Source organism: Ptychodera flava, unplaced genomic scaffold (assembly GCF_041260155.1).
Source record: "Ptychodera flava strain L36383 unplaced genomic scaffold, AS_Pfla_20210202 Scaffold_31__1_contigs__length_3010019_pilon, whole genome shotgun sequence".
Classification (NCBI taxonomy): domain Eukaryota; kingdom Metazoa; phylum Hemichordata; class Enteropneusta; family Ptychoderidae; genus Ptychodera; species Ptychodera flava.
This window is the reverse complement of record NW_027248353.1, coordinates 2644002-2666087: the sequence shown is the minus strand read 5'-3', so window position 1 is coordinate 2666087 and position 22086 is coordinate 2644002. Positions and strand designations below refer to the sequence as shown.

Genomic DNA, 22086 nt, shown 5'->3' with positions numbered 1-22086 from the left:
ATTTTAACTCAGAAAATTAAAATAATAGATATCCCCACTTATCTTACCAGCCAGTGCAACAGTGATATTCAGTTCACCTTATCTCCTCTGGTTGATGGCCCAGGATTGGCGTGGTTTGTGGTGCTGACCTGTCCCTCCTCCGAAAATATGTTGAGGGGCTTATTTTGTGAATTATGGTTTTAATGGGTTAAGTCGTCCAGACCCCGGGATATAAATTACTCATCATGACTCAGTGCCCAAACCTCCTGGTTTAAGCCAATCTTATATACGATATGGCCATGCGACAGGTCTCGGAAAAGGGGAGGGGAAATTGCCCCTTCCTCCACTTGCAGCAGAAGTTGTCGTGGCTGAGCGTACAAATTGTTAACAAGGTTTTCTTTCCCGTACATAGGCATCAAATTGGAGACACCACAGCATTTTCTCTCTCACATCGAAGTCGACAAAGTTGCGCCACAAACTGCAGCTTTTAAATATGTTGCTACTGTTGCTTCAGAGGCTGTTGATACTGCTGCTGCTATGCCCCTTCTGAAAGAAATCCATCCAGGACCGCGAGTATGACAGCGTCATGAGGAGACCCTTGGGAGACGGATGCAGAAGAGGGATCAGGTCTAGATCCCTCCCTCCATACCCTTTGCAGCCTACTAACGAAAAGTTGTTGAGGTGTTTCGTTTGTTTTTTTAAGTATGGCCTAAAATGGGACATGTAATCAGAGCTGTTAGTCTACATAGTACTCATGGTCACTCGATTAAAGTTCTTGTTATGTTTATACAAGTTCTTGCAAATAGTATACCTATCACAGGCAAGGTCAACCCCTAAAATGGTAGAGAGCTAGTGGCATGACAGTGTTGTCACGTGCGCGACACCTGTAAACATGGCAACTCTCAGTGTGAACAATAACAATGGCCGCCTCTCTCCGCTCCGTACAATTGAGTGTGATCGAAATCAGGATGGATTTAAAGCAGAGGAAAGAGCTTAGTCGGTAACGATTATGATGATATAATGTACCTTAAAAATTCTTCCTGTGCGACTTTTTTGAAACCTGGTATTTTATCTTTGGTATTCATTGAGATATCGATAATTTTATGCTTGTGGTGTCGACTTCTTCGTATAGGTTATGAATGAAGCCTGTTGAACACAGGATAAGGAGATATTGGGTAATGAGCCCTAAATATTACAATATATATCAGGAGGTCAGTCACGCCACTGCGTCGCTCTGATGTGACAAGATTCTTGCTGGCCATTGTAAAATATTGCTTTATCAGTGCTAAAATGAGTCCCTCCGTTAGCGTAGAAGCTTCATCTGCCTATTTATTCTTCACGTCAATAATGCTAAGTCTGGGCTGTAGAATGTCTCTTCAATGACGATCGCCTCTGCTAATGTTATTTAGCCTTGTCTGAACAGATTTCATTTAAACTTCTTCAAAAGGTCGATGTGCAAATCAATTTAGTTTATTGTGCAAACTAAAATACCTACCGGGCAGCCATTTAACATTTATTTTCTACCCATTACTAAAAAGTTGTGCCCGAAGTTTTATCTTCTGCAGATAATACAAGGACAAGTATCTATGACGTGCGTAATTGTAGTAAAAACAATTGAATATGGCTGCCAGGTAACCATGTCGTTGCAATTTTCAAAGACATATGTACATTGATGGAGATAATATTATTCCAACGTATATAATATTATTCTTGTTCACTTGCATGAATCTTGCAAACTTAAAGCTTTTCACAGAGTCACAAATCATTGAGCAATAGCGGCATCGCACTAATCAATGCTTAGCATGAAAATTATGTTTACTCATTGTGGCCACTAATAGAAACGTTATTCACCTTTCTGTTTGGAAGAGCGGTGGCCGGAAGGATTTGGTTATTCTTTGAAATAGAGAATATCCCGCCAATTGATAAATGAAGTATACCTATCATGCTAACGCATGGGAGTACACTAGACAATATTATATGACAGTGTACATACACTGTAAAGTTAAGTGTTCAAGGATAGAACACCAATTAAACGCCTTTTTGTAACACTTTTTGAACGCGTCTAGACGTTCAGAAATTTAACACTAAGTGTTCAACCAACGTTCAATTTTGAACACACGTGTGTAGATTTTGAACACTATGTGTTCATCAGATATTATATTGAACACCATGGTGTTCCATATCTGAACACACGTTGCACATATGTGTTCAAAAAATTGAACGCATTTACGCGTTCAAAGGGCTGTAACACTTTTTGAATGCATGGACGCCGTTCAACGATAAGTGTGTTAAAGGATAGAACACATGATATGCACTTGTTGAACACCTTTAATTTTAGGCGTTCAGGGGGTGTTCAAGCCTGGAAATAACAAAACGGACCACTGATATTCAGTAAAATTATTTTATTCTAAAGTTACACAAAAATTCTTTGAGTAAAATACAATTATTTAGTGTAAAATGGGAAAATCAACATTGCCACTTTGTAAAGTTTTTCAGAGGCATACGCCAACGGTGTTAACACCTCCTATCAAAACATAAACAAAAGAAATTCTTATCAACACTGTCGATCGTTTTCAAAAAATATGACCAAAGTAATCACAAAACAGGTTTTGCTTAAATATTGTGGACTACGTTATATGTTCATATTTGTGAACACGTACACAAACATGTTTTGAAAAAGCTCAAAATTTAGCTTACTTATTGTGTTGAAAACACGTATTCGTATGCAATGTTTACTCCGTTTTTGTAAGATGGTTTAAGACATTTCTTCTTGTATAGAAAATTGTTAATTTCGAAAAAAGTTAGTCAAGGCATCTCTGATGCACATGGTACATAGTTGTCCTCACTTAAGTAAACATAACATGTCATGTGTCACAAAGTGTCACAGTAAGGCACAACAAGCAGAAAGTGGGTAAAGTGTGTCCTGGCAGTGTAATACCTATTTCCTTGTCCAACAAAGTCCTCCATGAACGAAAAGATTGGTTGTTTGTAATATCTTTAAATAAAGATAAATATGAAAGGAAGTGTACTGGCCGTTTTAAAGAAAAAGCTTTGGATGTAAAAAATTAAGAACGATGTTACACATTCACCTAACCTCTGCGTCGCTAACAGCAAAGCTAAAAAACAGTAACAAATCGAGAACAAAAGATGTGTTGATCTACAATACAAATAATCTAAGATTTGGTAGTAGGCTATGATCAATTAAATGTTACTGGAGCATAACCCTTTATAGACTTGAAGTATCCTTCATCAGATGCAAAGGTGGAATGAAGAATTGAAGCAGAAAGCGACAGAAAATTCGGAGTAAAAAACTCAGAAAATTCAGAAATTCAGAGTGTACATTTTTCACCCTGAATTTTCTGTCGCTTTCTGCTTTAATTCTTCATTCCATTATTGCATCTGATAAGGGAGACTAAACGTATTTGAAAGCTTATTCTCCAGTAATATTTAGTTGATCATAGCATTCTACAAAGCTTAGATACATTCAGAACAAAAATACCGAAACTTAACAAAATTCAGTTACTGACCCTCGAAAGTTACTCTACATTAGAGATGAACTGAGGTTCTCGAGCATGTTTCCAGACAGCTACCTCTACATTCATCTTCTTCAATTTCTATACCATCAGCTTCTGATTACCAGGTCAATCCAACTTTTCACATCCTGAAAATAATGACAAGGTGGCCTTTATTAGGTTAAGGAAAAGGGGTGACTTTGGTATACAGTGCCTCTTTTCGATACTGTTACAAAATATTGGCTTCTTCTTGTCATCAACTGATGAAAAGTAAAAAAAACAACTCTCATATGCTGAAACAATAGAGTGTACACTCTGCGATGTTTAACTAATGTTTTACATGCGATTGTGGTTACTAAAAGACATGTGTTAGCTGTAATTACGCAGCGGTAACGTAGCGTATCGATCGCGCTCGGGTCAAGGGTCATCGCCACTGTAATGTGGTGATGACGCTCGACCCCATGGCCAAAACATCGCTGCGTATTCACAGCTAGTGTATGGTATACCAGCCACTGAAAGAAAAAAAGGTTTCTTCACGTATTTTAGCTATTGCAACGTGCTATACAAATAATTTCAAAGGATAATAATACAGTTGCTTCAAACTTTAACACGTTTTACTATTTTGCAGAGAAAACTTACCCTTTCTGGTCTTGCTTCCGCACGATCACGACCTCGGCGTGCGTTTATAAGAAACATGTCGCAACTTCCGTTTTGATGCATGACGGGATAAGAAAAGGCACCAAACTTGAACACCAAGTGTTAAGGATTAGAACGCCTCTTGCACTCCAATGTTAAAATTAAAACGTCTATGGTGGTTATCTGATTTATTTTTTCAATATTTCAAAATTTCAACCCGTAATAAACGTGTAAAATTATTCTGTATACTTCTTTTTTTAGAAAAAACATGCTTTCAGCAATTTTAGACTGGAGATATTTTTCACTTAGTGGCAAATTCGTTACATCAAAATCCGTGTACGTTTGCCGGACAGCGAGGCAGTAATAAATTTAATATAGCCATAGAAAAGTAAGAAACACTAAAGATTGTTAATTGGTTTACTGTATTGTAAAATTTCTGTAATGCTGAGTTTTTGAACACTTGAAGGAGATGGTTGTTAACACTCCGTGTTCAGGTTTTGAACATCAGTGTTAATAATATGAACACTAGTGTTAACAATATGAACACTAGCCGTTCAAATTTGAACACCGAAATCTACATTTTGAACGCGTAAAGACGCGTCTAGCGTCCGCTATTTTTACAGTGTACATATTGTGGCTTGTGAAAGATTTGCATCATAAATTATTAGTGTATCGTGAAGCATACTGCACAGCTTCGTAATTGTATGTCATTCCTTTGGTATTTGTTTAATAATCCACAAACCTTGCTCGCAAAAGAGACTTTGTATGAGCTGATCGATTTCCTTACACTCCGTAATCCTCTTCGCAATGATTATGATTTCGTCAGGCAGCTTCTGTTGAAGCTCGGTCAGTCGCCTCATCTCATTGTCATAGTTCTTTTCGCATAAGTCTAATTCCGCATTTACTTCGCTAATCTGAACTCTTAACTTCATCGTTTCTGTCTCATAACTGTCGTCCATGTTTGAAAGTTCCCACGTCAGATTACTCATTTTATTTAACAGTTCATTTGTCCTTAAGAAATTCTGCTCTGGCATAGCTTGTATCTTTCTATTTACTTCATCAAGCTGTTCCATAAGCTTTTTTCTTTGCATATCCATATTCTCTATAATGGATGCTTTTTCGAGCTTAAGCTCATCAACCTTTACCCTTAGCTGTTGACCAACTTTCCATGGCCTTGCCTTTAGAGATAACCATTCGACTTCCATCCTTCTTTCGGCGGCTTCGAAGACTTTACCTTCATCAACATAAATTGACTTTAAGCTATCTCTGTCATTCTGCTTCTCTTCAGCTCATGCTTTCTCACGCTTGCATTATCTCTTCCTGCGTTCAAATGTAACTGCAGGGCATCCTTTTCGTTTTGCAAAATGCTGATATCAGGTGTCTCTGTAGCTATCTCTGAACAAATAATGAACAGTACAGGAAATAATAAATACGCAGAAAAAATGCACATCAAAATCAAGAGGCTGATTTTACTATTTCAGTACTTTTCAACAGAATGACTTAAGATTCTCAAGTTGTTTTGATTAATCATTCAATCAAAGTAATTCGTTTACTTTATGTTTGTGAATAAATAAATTGGAAACCTTTTACCTACTCTCTGTGATATCCTGTTTACACTGCAAATATTTTTGGTAATCTATGAATGTTTCCAAAGACAGCATCCTGACACCAATGTCATTCAATAGTGGTATGGATAGAAATGTTTCATCCGCCATCCTATCTAACCTTCCACTGCTATAGGCATCCACAAGGCATCAGCTGCATCCTGTGAACCACACCCTATGGTAAAGTTCAGACTTCCTTTTCCAATGTCTTTACCTTGGAGTTCTGGATGAATGTTGGTAATCTTATCCATATATACCTGAGCATTTGTTTGCGTGCTTTCATGCCTAAAAAAGTCGTCCGACGTCATCCATTTGTCTGTCATTTTCTGGTGCACCACCTTGTACATTCAAACGCACATCAACTTGACCTGTTGAAAAATCATAAATACATTAATTGCATAGCCCAACCACATTTGAACAACGACACAAATAAACAATACGTAAATGATTTTTAGTATAACCCAGATGTTAACAAATATGTAAATTCTGTATAACAACACTAGGTCCGTAGGCTCTGGATTGCGCAGTAAAGTCAACTGATTATACAGTCAAGCCATTGTTTAGTGTGTTTGTCACCTTCAAGCTTCACTAAGACAACAGTTTACTGTATGGCTTTCCGCTATATGGCATTTCAATGAATAATATCAGAAAAATTAAACAAGTACAAAACACCGCCTGATCTCTTAAACCAGAAAACATGATCATATAACAGGAAAATTAAAGAATCTCCATTTGCTTCCCATATCTGAGCGAATTAAATACAGGTTACTTCTTCTTACTTATTAAGCGATACATGGACAGGCCTTACCATATCTCTGTGAGTTATTACTTCATATATATAAACCAATACAAAATCTCCGCCTAAAATCCAAATTATTGCTCAAATTTAGACCCTGAGTGTTGTCCTGTGGTAAACGTGCTTTTGCAAATACTGCACCTGTGTTATGGAATCAGCTCCCCTAGAGGTTGGACTATGTGATAAACCAATTACTTTCAAGACAAAACTGAAGACATCTGTTTTTAAGTGGCTAACATCTGACTTTCGCCTTTGAAATTTTGTCTACGTGCACTTGTGACTACATTTTGGGGGATATTTTTTTATTTTACCGTGATTTTTGGTCACGTTAAGCGCCTATGAACTTTTAAGTAAATACTGCGCTCTTTAAATGCTCGTATGATTATATTGTTGTTGTTGTTGTTGTTGTTTTTATGAGATCATCGATGCAACACTTTTGTAACCCATTCACAAGATTGTCTTGTAACGATATATTATTAATTCATTTGAATGCCTTACCCGATACAAAAAGGAAATTAAAGTTGCAAACAGTATTCATTGATACAGATATCGAAACAGCTGACACCAGCTTATATCAATTTGGCCTAAAAAGGTACTTTCTTTTCAAGTATTTTTATTTTGCGCAACATCCTCTTTTGTTATGTTTTCACTTGTTTATTGGTCATAGCTTAAATGTCAACAAGATAAATGACATGAAAAGAGCCCACACAGAAGTATATGACAAATGGTTTGAGCAAACGTACAACTTTCAAGTGCTGGTGATGTAGTTTTTGATTCCCTTTGCGATTGCTCGATACTCGTGAACGTATTTGTTGACTTTCACCAGCGTATTTTCCAGGTACCAAATGACCGGTTTCAAAAGGATAAACTGTTATAATATCGATAAAATATTGTGCTCACTCATTCCGTGTGTTAGGCAATTGTGTACACACAACATCACTTATGCAAGGAAATTAATATTAACATTATGTCAGAAAATACTTACTTGATTTTCCGTTTTTGTCATCATTTCCAGGATCAGCTTGGCTTGTATCTTCCACGTTATCCGCTTCAAAATCACATTCTTGTGTGGTATTATCTGTGAATGAATGACACAACAATTAAAGAAACTATATATTGCAAAAGAATCACGGACTTAACACACTTTGACGACCCCAATAAACCAGGAATTTGCTAGCCCAACAAATCGTTGTTGCTGAAAGAAAGTGTCATTGCGGAAGTAATTGGACACTATCTGACACCTTAAACGGGAAGTTACAGGACCGTTGGCGCACAATAGGGGGATTACTAATGATGCATAGCATCATTTTGACCATACAATAAATTTTTGACCATACAATAAATTTGAATAATCATGATGGGCACTTTCGGCACATATGAAGAGGGGTCAAATGGTCGTGCAGGGAACATATTTTGAAGCATACGCGTTCCATGACAAAAAAGGGAACGTTTTTCAGGTCATTTTCGACTCTAGCATAGTAGTTATATCTTCACAGACATAATATGCAAGATTCAATGACAATGGACGCCTGAAACATGGCAAAATTATTGGATTCTCGGAGTAAACACGGCAAGTCCGATCAGTAGCGTGGTTTTTCATATTTGTATGGACTTACGATAATCCTGATTTTATAGGGGGAGTTCCTGTTTAACTTAGCAAATGTTTGTATACTCACCATTTCCAATCTTACGTCTCTTTGCCGCCAGTTCAGTCTTATAAATGTCAGAATTTGGAGAGACGTTTGTTTCTGTTGTGTGACCTGTAAGTAATATCCGATCTTTGCACTATTACATGCAGTATGGGCAACATCAACAATTAAGGTTTTTATGTGTACGCTTTTCATGCGTAATATTGCAAAATAATCATACCATGTAGAATTGTAACATGAGACAAAACGCTTGTAGGGCCAAAGAATATATCGGAATTAATGGATACTCGGGGTGACAACATTGTTTCCTGAAATCCTCAAAGTTATGCTCAAAACGTATTTTACGGAGAATATGTGTTTTTAAAATCCATTGTTCGTTTATCAGAAATCAACAGGTCTGATTTAAGGTTATGGCACTCATAATGCATTGCTTCACACTATTACTTTTTACTTTAATGTTTCTCTTTTGATGCAAGGAAATTCTGCATTTTAATTATGAAATAGGAACACTTTCCTACCTTGCGCAACAACAGCTACATCCGACGGATTGTCCAGTGTAATGTCTTCATGACGGCATACGAGTTCAATCAACTCCGTTTTCATTCGCCTTGATACCTCATTTGTTTTTGCCTTTAGAATGCCTCTCATTTCTAAAGCCCTCTTCTGGTACACTGGATAATGTAACACCACCATTTTATTTTGTCGCATAGTTTGCTGTGACCACTTTTCATATCAACTGATATATCATTCGAGTCTAAATCAGGCAAATATTCCATGACAGTCTTGAAACTCGCCGAAAACAATGGTACTAGAAGTGGAGTTCCCGTCGCGATCGTAGAGAGTGACAGTATCATCGAGTTGACGGAAGATGGAGGTACTAGTACTAAATGTGATTGCTGCAGTGAAGTAATCACTTCAGTAGCTTCGAACGACTTTGTAAATTATTTCAAGATGGGGATGGGGCTTAAGATTTCTTTTTATGGTATCCTCGCGACCTTTAGCTATTGAAACAATGATCCACTTCGGAGGTTCATTTCCACTGTCATAAAAAGATTTGGCCATGCTATTCATAGCTTTTGCCACTACCGATTGTGGGTTAACTCAGCGATATCATTCTCGTCGACGAACATCAAAATTCGAAAGTTTCCACTCTCTGGAATGTTTGTTGGGCATGCAATTTCGAAAAGATCATCGTCTGGTGTCAGTAATAAAGCAAGGTGGTTTATTTTTGTTTCGAAACATTTATAGAAGGAATCGAAATGTTTGAATATTTCAGAACTGATGGAAATAACAGCTTTTGCGTCCCTGCTACCCTTCATAACTATTTTTTCCAAATCTTTCGCTTCTTTTCGTTGTATCCTAGAATACATAAGGGCGTGTCCAGCTTGTAAGGATTGACAAGATAGAATGACGCATGAGGAAAGGTTGTTTCTCTGATCGCGAAAGCTTGATATGATGTTACCATACTAAAACCGAAGACCATCTTCACCCTCTCGATTTTCCTGATATCAGGGAAGTATAACTCATGCGTTTGAAGCCAGCTAATATCTTCTTGAAAGTTACGATAAAATTCTGGGGGATCCGGATAAATGACGTTAACGTCGAATTTTCGAAATTCATTTTGATCGTCGTTATTAACTTTGAAGGCTGTGCAGTATATCGCTAACCCTACTGAATGTAAGAAATATATCAGTTGCCGAATAGCCGCAGCCACACCACCGGTGATTGGCCAGCCTAGATACGAGCAGACAACTAACGCAGCTGGACGTTCTTTATCACTGAAAAATAAAAAGAAACACAGTTATGATAACATTTTACTTTTGCAAGGCAAGGCAATGGCGTGGTGAGCTGCATGCATTTTGATTTCATATTTGTTGAGTTGGAACATATGAAAAGGTTCAGATTTAAAGGTTTAACAACTCAACTAAAAAGGTTACTCTGAATTCTCTGTAGCACTGTTGGTTCAAACCTTTCCGTAGCCCTCACTTCCGTGTAGCTGAAATCAATGGGAAATTTTAAGAAGTTCAGATTTAAGTTCAAGGGGCATTCTAAAGAGATATCATATGTGAGCTTGTCATATGGCCTTCACATGTATTACTACATGATAGTAAGTTTCGGGTATGAATTCAAAGCAAACTATAATCGTGTCATAAAAGTGAGCAGTCACATGTACCAAATTGGTAGCATTTTGAAATGTCTTATCAGTCGACATAATTACCTTATACCGCAATGACTCTTGTCTTTGGAAGACATCCTGTCTATTCTTTTGATGGTTAAGTCAAAGAAAGCGGATATTAATCCTGATCATCACCGTAATCTGGAAAAGCAGGAAGCGAGATTACATAAAATGAGCGTGGTTATCATTCAATATAATTCTTTCAATGCAATCATACTGCATACACCTGTTTAGCCAATGTTTTAAAACGAGAAACATACTCTATCATCAATTGAAGATTTGCTTTTTCATATGTGAGATTATGTCCTTATGATAACAGTGAGCGCTTGTGTGCCACGGTAAACACTGAAATTTGATCGTTCGACAAGTTACATTTGCCGTATTTACTCTTAAATTTCCCGTAAAACTCTTCAAACTGTTATTTGTATCGATCATTTAGAAGAATTTCGAGCTCAACATGTAAAAAAATCAAAAGCGTTCGGTGTATTCGTTTCCTTTCACGCCGCCACACCCTCTATTTTGATTGGCTAAACTATTGTTTACTTGTTTATCAAGGATGACGTAAGAGGAACGTCGAAGGGCTCGAACTTCGAACTCTGTTTGCGATCGCTCACACGTACACATACGTAGCACACATGCCAAAGATAGCCAAATTAAGAGAACTTTGAACATGGAAGCGAACGCTTTTGATTTTTTTACATGTTGAGCTCGAAATTCTTCTTAATGATCGATACAAATAACAGTTTGAAGATTTTACGGGAAATTTAATAGTAAGATACGGCAAACGTAACTTGTCGAACGATCAAATTTTAATGTTTACCGCGGCACACAAGCACTCACTGCTATCAGTAGCATGTAGGACACACAAGCGCAGAATAAACTGCATGCAAAAGTGACATTCTATTGTAAACAGGGAATGTCCGGTGAGAAAACTACTGGCAAAAACGTCTCTGAAAATGTTAACTGTTTAATTGGCTCCGCTGCGCCCGCAGTTACGTGTGTTTCGATGTATGATGGCCGCCGTGGTACGGGGGTAACGGCGGCCACCGTGCATTCATGGAGCTAGAAACGGACGTCGCCTGTTGTCAATGTTTTTGCTTCGCTGACAAACAAACTGCTCTTCCGGATACTAAAAATCATCCTCACACTATAATAAGTACATGCAATTTTCTTTGTCGTAGTTTTTAATCGGTAATGTCATGCGTTTTACTATAACGAGCATCAAACAAAAGTGAAATGAAATCTTGTAGACGGTATTTTTTGTGTTTACAAACGAAAACAGTTCCGGGTCAAAGTTGGTAAATACTCATTAACATAAAGGTATGGCATAATGTTTTTGGTATTGCACTGCAGTGCAAATACCGGTAGTACGCGCGCGCTTCGATGCAAGTAAACTGTGGTACATATGTAATAATGGTCATTTAACAACATCAAGATGGAATTATTAGCTTGTGTACGCAAAATTGTTAGGTCTCAATATTTATTGAATTACTCCGCAAATGAAGAGAAAAGAGCACCGAGGTGAATGATTTCCATAAGTCGCGTGTTCATCAGTCAAGGAACCTCTTCTTATGGAGGTCGTGGTTGGTCAAAGCAAAGGTTGTTGTTGGTTATAATGACTAAACTCTAACATTAAGTGCGGTACACTTCAATATTGAATGCGGAAGCCTTATTTTATAAATAACTCTGAATAGCAACGTACGTCTGAACATCTTAGGCGTATTTGAAACACCAGGGCACATGATTTGCTTTAAGAAACCTTCCTTTAAAAAAAGACAAAACAAACATCCAATATCAAACTACTGCTGGCTTTTACAATTCGACATCTCAGCATGAAAACATTCCTTTGAACATCCTATGCACAATCCGCAGAAATCTGGCTACAAGTATTTTGACCAACCATAAAGCAACTGCCGTGGAGAAATGTCTGGCCAAGCTAGCTGATTACCTCAATAAATTAGCATATCGACTGTAAATGCATTAAAAAAAACAGCATATCGACGGATTATCTGGTGAAATTCCGAGAGGGCGTTTGTTGACAAGAATTGGCGCATGATTAACGTCTTGTCCCGTATCCATGACTTTTTAAAAAAAAAAAAGAAAACTGTCTAGCTCTTGTTTAACCGCGCTCGATCGCACTGCCTTCTGTCTCTTGCCACGTCTCCCTATCATACTGAACCTGCTTTCTGTCGGATACTTATTTACTTTTTTTTATTTTTTAGCTGAACTTTATAACCACAGTACAAAGAGTCATCAGATTTCTAGGTCATCTGGTTTCGAAATGCTTCGGCCTCACTTTTCCCGAACGATGTCAATATACGGTACAAAGACCAACTTCATAAGTCAACTTTAATGGCGTGTTGGTCACTATTAAAATCATCTGTATGTCTGCTGTCATATTATCGAGATTATGACTATGTGTTCGCGTTTTAAAGTCTTCTTTTTAAGGCTGTGCATTAGTTCATTGCATAACAATAAAATGCCCATTCACGATATACCAATGTAGCAAAACTTGCACTTTTAGCGAGTAGAGACAATAATGCATTGTAAATACCCAATTTTGACATTTATTTCTTCTTCAGCACATTGCAAATAGCAAATAACATCCATAAATCTGTTTGATTTGCTTCATTGGGAGGAAACAATAGTTATCGTATTTTCTTCCGGTTAAAAATACTGAATTACCAGAAAATATCGATTTAAAGTTATCCAATTCTATGACGTCATATTTTTTTACTAAAAACTTATGCATTTTAGAAAGCCCAGTATCTCAGCTTTCTAAAACTATAAGGTATATGGCATTTCAAGCCAGTTTACTTCATCGAGGAAAGAATGTTGTACCCCTACCCCTAGCTTTTTCCACACCCAAACAGATACACGCAATTCAAAATTGACTCAAGAGAAGTAGTGTAGAGTTTAATATCTGATGTTAACACTTTTTTCTTGTTTAATATGTCGGAATAAATAAATAATTTAAACACAAAAAGTTGCGAAAATTTTGCTTAATAAAAAGTAAACCACAATTGTTACATGGTATTTTGCATGCCAAGATTCCCCGGCACAAACGCTGTAGGTTCGAAATCATTTCCATATGAAAAATACCTTACTTGAGGTGTGAACTGACTGTCAATCGGTGATTGCTCTACAAATATCACAGGTGATGTCATATTCATAAACTTTGTGATTTTGTTCTACTTGATTGGTAGTTTATTTACTCTCTGGGGATACATAAGCTGTTAATTCGGCGATGCGGAATTTTTCCGCTCTCAGGGGATTAGTCTACCTACATGGTTTGTGCAGGCCAATTCCCTCATGTTGGGTAAAACATTTCAAAATTGTCAAAAAAAATCATTTTAAAGTTGTCCTATTCTATGTACACAAATCAATTTTGCTAAAGTTCCTCAGAAAAAGCAGTGTCTGAGCTTTCCAAAAATGTAAGGTTTGTGCTATTTCATGCTGGTTTACTCAATTTAGCGGAGGATATAGTACCCCCTACCCCTACCCATTTTTCGCCATTTTGTGCGGTACATACCGATCAAAACCAGTGCAGTTTGGTAGTGCATCCAAAAATATCCAATGTTAACATCTTTTTTCTAGTTCAGCAGATCCCAAAGAACAAAAGAAATACCCATGTAGTAGGTTTATTGGGGGTGCACGGTTGGCCCCTCCAGCCCGCGGACTAAAATTAGGAATGCCAGCGTATGTCTCGTTATACTTAGCTGTGTATGCATGTTTTACCTCAGACTTCCTTTTTGTCTGAGGATTTACTCTCTGGCCATTTTACCCTCCCTCTGTCAAAAATGGGAGCATCCTTTCAATGTAAGTTTGTATTGTTTTTGCCTATCACTCATTTCATGTTGTAAGCCGTATTCTGCAAACACTCTTGAAGCTAATCTATAGTCGGGATTTCTCAAATCTTACGTTCTTCCTGTCTTTACTTGTGTTAATGAACATCATGTATGATAATTTGTTTAAAACAGAAGCCAGTTTCATGTTATATAAACTTTGCTCTGAATAGAGAGATAAAAACAAATCAACAAAAAATCGCCGCCTTGAAGATCAAGTTGGCTGTCTCCGTTACATGCCACTAGTGGAACAGAGCTGTCTTTACCTATGCTACTATGGAGAACACAACCTGTCTATGCGGAACTTCCAACTCTGATCCCTTGCCTTCTTTTTGTTGAATATATTCCTTAAGTCCTACGCAGTATATTTTTGACTCACCATCCTAAGTCATTTATTATAAGATCTGATGTCAGAAACTGGAAATGACAAGAGGTCACCAATGTGTTTATAAAGGTTTTCTAAATTATAATCTCTCAGAGATGCTCATCGTACAGAATCAGTTTCATCAACACAGCAAGAATCTAGCGATCAATCTGACTCTACATTATCTGATCTTGTTTAAAATTTCAAAAGATGGATTACAAGTCATTCACTTAGCCAATCAGATGTACCCTTGACTCATACGTTTATTCCAGAAGCCTTTGCCTGTGCCTCAATGAGCCTATGCTATCTTTTTATTTACCTGATACTCAACACAACGGATGTCCTCCGTCTGTGCACGAACATTTTGCCAGAAAGATCTGCCTTTGTTTACACCAGGGCAACATAAGTAGACATGATTAGATGAAATGTCATCGTTTCATCATGTCTCAACGAATTAGTGAAGGCATTCGACCTTTCACCAATGGAAATGACACCGAGGCTTCAGTGGCAGATTATTAAGGTTCTACGGCAAGAAATTGACCTTTTTAAGCTAACAATCCTCTAGTGGTTAATAAGATCAGAACCCCCATAAGTTATATATTTCGGAAAGCCTAGATGTAGTGGAACAATTTGGTCACCATTGTGCCACCGTTGTTTACATAACTAACACACGACAGATAATTTGCATACCCTTTCAAAACCTACGTTTTGTTTCATGCTCTGAGATATGTCGCTGAAATTTGTGTGAGTGCAAGCTGTTGTAAGTATCTTCTAAAGAATGTCTCAGAATTTTTTGAAATCTCCTTAAACATTTTTATACCAGAAAAACTTTAACACTAGCTGATTCTTTAAAATTATGCTCACGAAAAAATAAACAAGATAAAAAAATCTGAGACATACTTCGGAAGAGCATTGTGACAGCTTGCATTCTAGCATGTTGAGTCAAGTTTTGAAGTATTGAGACAAAACATAGGGAAAACCAATTTTTAAAGGTTATGCATATTACATGTCACGTGATAGTTATGTAAACATTGATGACACTGTTGTTACCAAAATGTTCCCCTATATCCCGGCTTTCAGAAAATTTACGAAGTATGTAATTTACGAAGCTTCTGAGCTTATAAACCACCAGAGAATGTTAGATGAATTGTTAGATGAAAAAAGGTCAATTTCTTGTCTTGGAAGCTTAATCGCACCCTGAAAGCTTAAACTTGTAAGTACTTTACCAAAAACAACACTCTTAGCTACCTATCTGTGCCTCCTTGCTAATGCAATCTTACAACAACACTTGGCATTGTAACGCCAAAAGAAATGCTGTGTCTGTATAAAACAAAAGCAATAAAAAAAAGGTGTTGGACACTCTATATGGAGAGTTTGAAACAAAACATGAAATACAAATTCAATGTTTGAAAATGACAGAGAACAAAACAGAGCCAGGCGAAAGGGTTACTTACAAAATGAAGTAGACCACCACCCTGTTACAAGATAAACTACTGTATGGGGAGGAATTAGCAGGTTCTGTGAACAAGAGCTACAAAAATTGTCAAGAAAGAGGATGAAAGATACTCAAAACAAAGAGAAAGGGAAGAGTGAATATCTTGTCAAATGGTATGGCTAGACATCCAATTTAACAGTTGGGTTAGGGGTCTGGCAAAACTATAAGAGGGAAGACCCTGAATGGTCAGTCACAGACTGACCCATACTTTCATAATGGCTGAACATTTTACTTTGTATGATGTTACCGAACAATGCATCCACTGATGTTTTCCAAAACAGTACAACGATCCATCTACAGGGTATCTTGGACGTGGCCTTGATTGAAAGATATTACGCTTTCTCATTGTAAAAAAGTAATGATATTGAAAGTATACTAAAAACCCTGAGAGAGAAATGGTTACCCAAAATGTTAAGTAGACATGACCCAGTGTCAACGGAAGTAACCAATGATGTGAGTGAGGATACAAGCCTCTCCACCTAGAATTTTGTTCGAAGATATGTGAAAACTTCAGGGGGTTACTCAAAATGTAAAAAGGAAGAGGGGTTAGTCAATTATTTGTCCGAAATAAATTGAAACAAGATTGCACCATTGCACACATAGATTTCACAATTTTTTATGCAAGAGGGGGTAAACCCGCTCTTGTGCTCTCCCCCTTTGGGTGTTCTAATAGTTTTACTAGTAAAAACAATTGAAAACACCTCTCAGATTGCACCAGACTGCACCATTGCACACATCAATTTCTCTTTTTTTCACAGGATCTCAACTAAACTTAAATATTGTGAATTCATCCTTTATTATTACAGAAACATATATTTTGATTGATTTCAGTTCAATAACCATTTTGAGAACTAAATATACCGTATTCAAGCTTTCATTAGAAGCTGGCAGCTGGAGAAATAACACAAGAACGTTACAGATTTCCCTTTCCTGCATATTCTTTGGTCTCAAATCTCTTGCAAACTGAGAACTATTTTTCACAAAATGTAATGTCATTGTTTGATTGTTGAATATTTCGACTGAAACAATGATCATGTAGGAAATGTAATTCATATTTTACCGAGTACAAAATAAATTGAAACACCTCTCCGATTCACCATTACTAGCATCAATTTCTCAAAATTTGCAATACAAGAGGATGATCCCCCTCTCGTGCTCTTCCCCCTTGGGCTGTTTTAAGTTTTACTCATAAAAAACCTCTCAGATTGCACCAGACTGCAGCATTGCACACATCAATTTCTCAAAACTTTTCCATGCAAGATAGGGACAGCCCCCTCTGACGCTTTCCCCCTCAGCAACTCGCGTGTTCCCCCCTGTACTTTCAAATTCTGCCCAGTCAGATATCCTAGTGAAAACCCTGTCATGATACACATCCAAATTAAACAATACTCTGTGGTTAGATATAGTTATAGCGCGTGAGCTTTTCCGACCCTCCCACTCCCCGGGCAGTAAATAATGACGACTCCCTTAAGACAGAAGAATGGTGCGATTTTATGTCTGGTATTCGAAAACTCTCATCTCTTTGTATACTAGATGGCCAGATGGTGGGAGATATATTTGTAACCCTGTTGGAAATAGATAATGTAGGAGATGATCGACCGCATTCACCACATACTCCATACTTTCTTCCCAAGAGAAAAAACGAATTTGATTCAGCAGGAAGTCTACATAAGAGATGACATGGGTCAGAAAATGCCATTTCAATGCGGGAAAGTGATCATGACGCAACCTTCAAAACCGACGTCCTAAACTTTTGCAGTTAGACCAATGTCTTATAGAAAGAAAATCAATAAAAGCAGCCCCGCCATACACAAGAAATTTTATTTTGATGAGGTTGGAAATGAGGCATTGTTGAAGTGAGCTGCGGTACAGCGAGGATTTGGTTTAAGTTGTATGTTGGGAGGTCTTTTCTCTGCAGCAACGCCACTGCTCAAACTGTGTGCCAAAATGCTATGCATATAGAATCTTAGCATATATGAACTGAAAATGCTCACGTGTTCATTACATATTGCAGTTGTGGGTAAAGTTAAACTTTTGCCACTTGTTTGCAACTTAATTGATCAACAAATATTCACCATAGATTAATTATAAAGGTCGTCAAGAATACAAATATGTAATTAGCTTTGGTCAAGTTCTTCAAGCTGTATATGCCAAACTGTGAACGCTCATTAGATATGCAAATTATAAATTAGCTGACATGAAAATGCTACATGACTTCCAATGTTGTTTTAATCTGGTATCATCAATGTACATAGCCTGCTTTGCCAATTTAGGTCAAGTAAATCCCGCTACATATCCCTAAATAGGAAAGTTTATTAAACATGTAAATTAGGAATTTGCTGAAATGAAATGCTTAATACTTTGAACATTGTTGTATCATAGTATCTTAAATGTACGTAGCAAGTTTCGTCAACTTCGGTCTAGTCAATCGAGATATATATTCGTAATTAGAAAAGTTCATTTAATATGCAAATTAGGAATTGCCTGAAGTGGAAAATGCTTAATAACTCGGGACACCATACGTTAGTAACCTTCATTCCAATCAGTCGTAAAATTTTCCGACGGTTTAAGGTAATGATTAACGATTAGTACAATTCGTTAGAGTTAACTCAGACGAGCGTACTATGTCTCATTATAGCTGCATAATTTGCACATGAGTTCATGTAGATGTCTTCTAAAAATGACAAGGTAATTAACTCCAATTCTGTTTCATAGGCCTGATAACTTGTTTATAGATAGACATGTCATTGAAATGATCACAGTGTGCTGATACAGGCTCAAGAAATTACCTAGGGGAGAGTGTAGAAATGAAACCTGCACAATTTTCATTTCTTAAGCGTCTGACATCTGCAACAAAGCCTAAACCCGCCAGCCACCCTAGAAACTACTGAAATTAGTGCAGTATCAATGCATCTTTAGATGCGTCTATTTCTGCTCATTTAAAGGTTTTTAGCATTTAAAGATTTTGAGATGCATCTTTCTTTTTAAAGTGTATACATTTTTTATTACTGTCCACACATTCTTTGAATCAATTTCGCAGTTCTATCACGTTCACTTCGTTTCAAAGCAACATTCAAACCAAATATTTCAAAAGTTCAATCTTATCTTTTTTTACAAACGATTGATGAATCATTTTAACAGTTTTGTATGTCAACATGACATGGATATTTTTATAACTGTTATTGTGCGTCTCAATTTACATTCTACCATATGTTTTTTTATAATTATTATCATATTTATATGCTATAATGTTATTTTAACGGATGTTTTCCAAATTGAGTTGTCTGAGGTTTTTATTTTTCAATGTTATTGATGTTGTTGTTTCGTTTTGTTGTTTATGTTTTTTGCACACGCTGCACTTGTTATTCTTGTGGGGTTGTAAATGGGAGAAAGCCCGTTTTCCTGCTACAAATAAAATTTTAAAAATGTTGATGATACCCTTTTAAGCTAGAATTGTATTATCGTCCCTCAATAAGAGTGGAGTAATTAGTCAATTATGGGTATGTTTATCTTCGGGACTGTACCACTTTGGGAGTATGGGGTGCAATGTTTTTGAAGATGCAAAGCCTAGATAGATTTTTTCGGTTATAGTTGTACAAGGAACATTCTCTTGGTATTGTGATGACTTGAAACTAACGTGATTTGACACAAACCGTATGTTAAGTACGCACATGGCCAGAGAAACAAAATTGTACCTAAAAGTCACCTGCGAAGTTATAAAGTGATAAAGTAGGTCATCGAAGAAAGCTAAACAGACATGTTCATGCTGAACTATTGACTTTTCTTGCAATGGCTTTTTTGAATCAAAGATGGGTGCCTAGGGATACTCAGAGTTCAACGGATTCGGATTTACAGTAGCATTAATGGTCGAAATGGTCAAAACCGGCATGGATATCTACATAATTTTAAGGTAGGAACCATTAAAATGTCCTGTAAAAGATCAACGATAGCTGTAACTGCATGTATACCTACGCTTACCTATGAATGCAAATTGAAAGGTTAGATAGGTGTAACCATCAATCATTGTGCAACACATTGGTTTCAGTCGGCGACTATTGAGGAGAGAGTTTGACACTTACATTTTCAAACAGGTGTACAAGCATATACTGGTCTTTGAAAGCACCACGTTTTCAATTGATGGTTCATATTTAACATTTTGATTGGCCGATTGGTTGGGAAGCAGATTTATCGGAGTAAATTATCTTATCATTCGTCCCCTAAGGTACGATATGTCATACTTGCACACTCGGTCATTTACCCTCTTCCAGCTTGATCTGTTCACTGATTGTTATAAGAACGGAAGGTCAACATAAGGCCCACATTCATAACAATGGTCTGTACGATCCTTCATTTCCAAGATTAAAAAATATTACGATTTGTAAAGCCACACAAAATAATAGCCTTGGTATTAATTTACGGTGAGACAAATCTAATGGACGACAATGTCGGAAGTTTGAAGATCGTTTAAGGGAATCAGTGGTACCGTATTACTAAGGAATGTCTGATACAATTTAGAATCACCCATAGCAAGGGATAAAGTGTAAAACATATCATATTCATTGCTGCGATTTACACATTGCACCTACAATTAAACACACTCTCGTTAAAACTCTAAATTTTCAGCGTACGCCGTCAGTACTGACCATACTCGTTTGACTGTCAATCCCTGTGTGTCAAAGTTGAATGTACTTGTGTTCTCAGTTGGGTCCATTTAATGGGATGTAAGCAACGTGATAAAACTTGTTTACTTCATACCAGCGCTGCACCTTGACATTTCATTGATTCATGGCATTCAGGTCACCGGGAGAACCCCAAAGAAATATTCAGCCCTGGACAGGTTTGTAAATGGGACTTTGTGAAAAGTCGGGCAAGGTTCTACAACGGAAGTGTACAACCAACAATCTCAGCGGCAATCTCAAAAAGTACAATCTCATGAAAATGTCAGATCGTGTTTGGAAATGTAGATTTCTACTAGTATTTATGACAATTAGTCTGTTATCCTGTTTTAACTGGGACACTCTCAATACACAGCACACTGGCTATGATACAAATTCACAAATGTGAAGCGCACAGGCTCTCATGACATTGGTAGTCTATGGTCGAATGCACCTTTTCCAATATTTTTACACTCAATTTCGACGTTAAATGAAATGAATGTAGGCCGACAGCATACCCGTGGTGTGCCGAGACTATTCCTTTGTTCTGTTACTTAAGTTATGCTCGGCCGATTGGCTCAGCTGACTCATTATTAAAGTGAAAAGGAAGTTTGTGCTGTAAATCGGTGCTTGCTTTTCAAACTATCACACTGCGCAGAATGGAAATAGGTTTAAGCAAACTGTCGCAGCACCAAAACATGCAATAACTTTGCAAGATGAGTTGGTTCCACACAAGCATAAAATCGTAGTATTCAGTATTGGCTTAACTTCATGAATCATGTCAATAGTATGTCTACCCTATGTAATCCTAGTGCTGATCAATGGCAGTAATGAGTGAACGTTACGATTCGTACAATGTGCAATTGCATTAGCCATCACTTTTCACTAGTTCTATTTGTTACCCCTTTTTTAGTTTTTTGAACGTCCTTTTTATAATATTCTATAAATATTCTCGATAATACTGTGATATTTATAAACCAGCCATCGTTAAAGTCATAGTCCCCACTGGATCAACTTTTAGTGGGAACTTTAAAGTCCTCGAAGGACGAGGGTATTTATGGATTAAGCTACGAGCTTTCGACTGTCCGTCCATGCCGATATCTCAGATATGCCTGAGCCTCTATTCCTTTCAGACTTGGTACAAGGATAATACAAAATGCCATACAAGTGTACGCTCATCGTTTTGGTTGTTGCAGGCATTCTTAGTGCAAACTTGAGTAATTGGTGTTTTGGAAAAAAGATCTGTTTCAAAAGAGACTGTCAAACTTGGGTACTACAGTTGAATTTTAGCTATGAAACATTATGGTATTTCTTGCTTTTAATTATGGAATCAATAGCAATAATGTCCAATGAATAAGTCGTCAATATGTAAGTT

General features: G+C 37.1%; 2 protein-coding genes across 2 annotated transcripts in view; both read right to left on the bottom strand.

Annotated features, from left to right (window-relative positions):
• The window catches only part of LOC139127419 (uncharacterized), a 146456-nt gene that overhangs the window by 61907 nt on the left and 62463 nt on the right, over nt 1-22086 (bottom strand). The gene's annotated exons all lie outside the window — the stretch shown is intronic.
• The window catches only part of LOC139127421 (uncharacterized), a 36329-nt gene that overhangs the window by 9539 nt on the left and 4704 nt on the right, over nt 1-22086 (bottom strand). Inside the window, exons 2-7 of the mRNA XM_070693345.1 lie at nt 10395-10493; nt 8695-9954; nt 8204-8287; nt 7513-7605; nt 5718-6099; nt 4870-5522 (exon numbers count right to left, since the gene is read on the bottom strand). Coding sequence (XP_070549446.1) covers nt 6017-6099; nt 7513-7605; nt 8204-8287; nt 8695-8884 — 450 coding nt within the window. The 5' untranslated portion in view covers nt 8885-9954; nt 10395-10493 and the 3' untranslated portion in view covers nt 4870-5522; nt 5718-6016. The remainder of the gene's footprint in view (nt 1-4869; nt 5523-5717; nt 6100-7512; nt 7606-8203; nt 8288-8694; nt 9955-10394; nt 10494-22086) is intronic.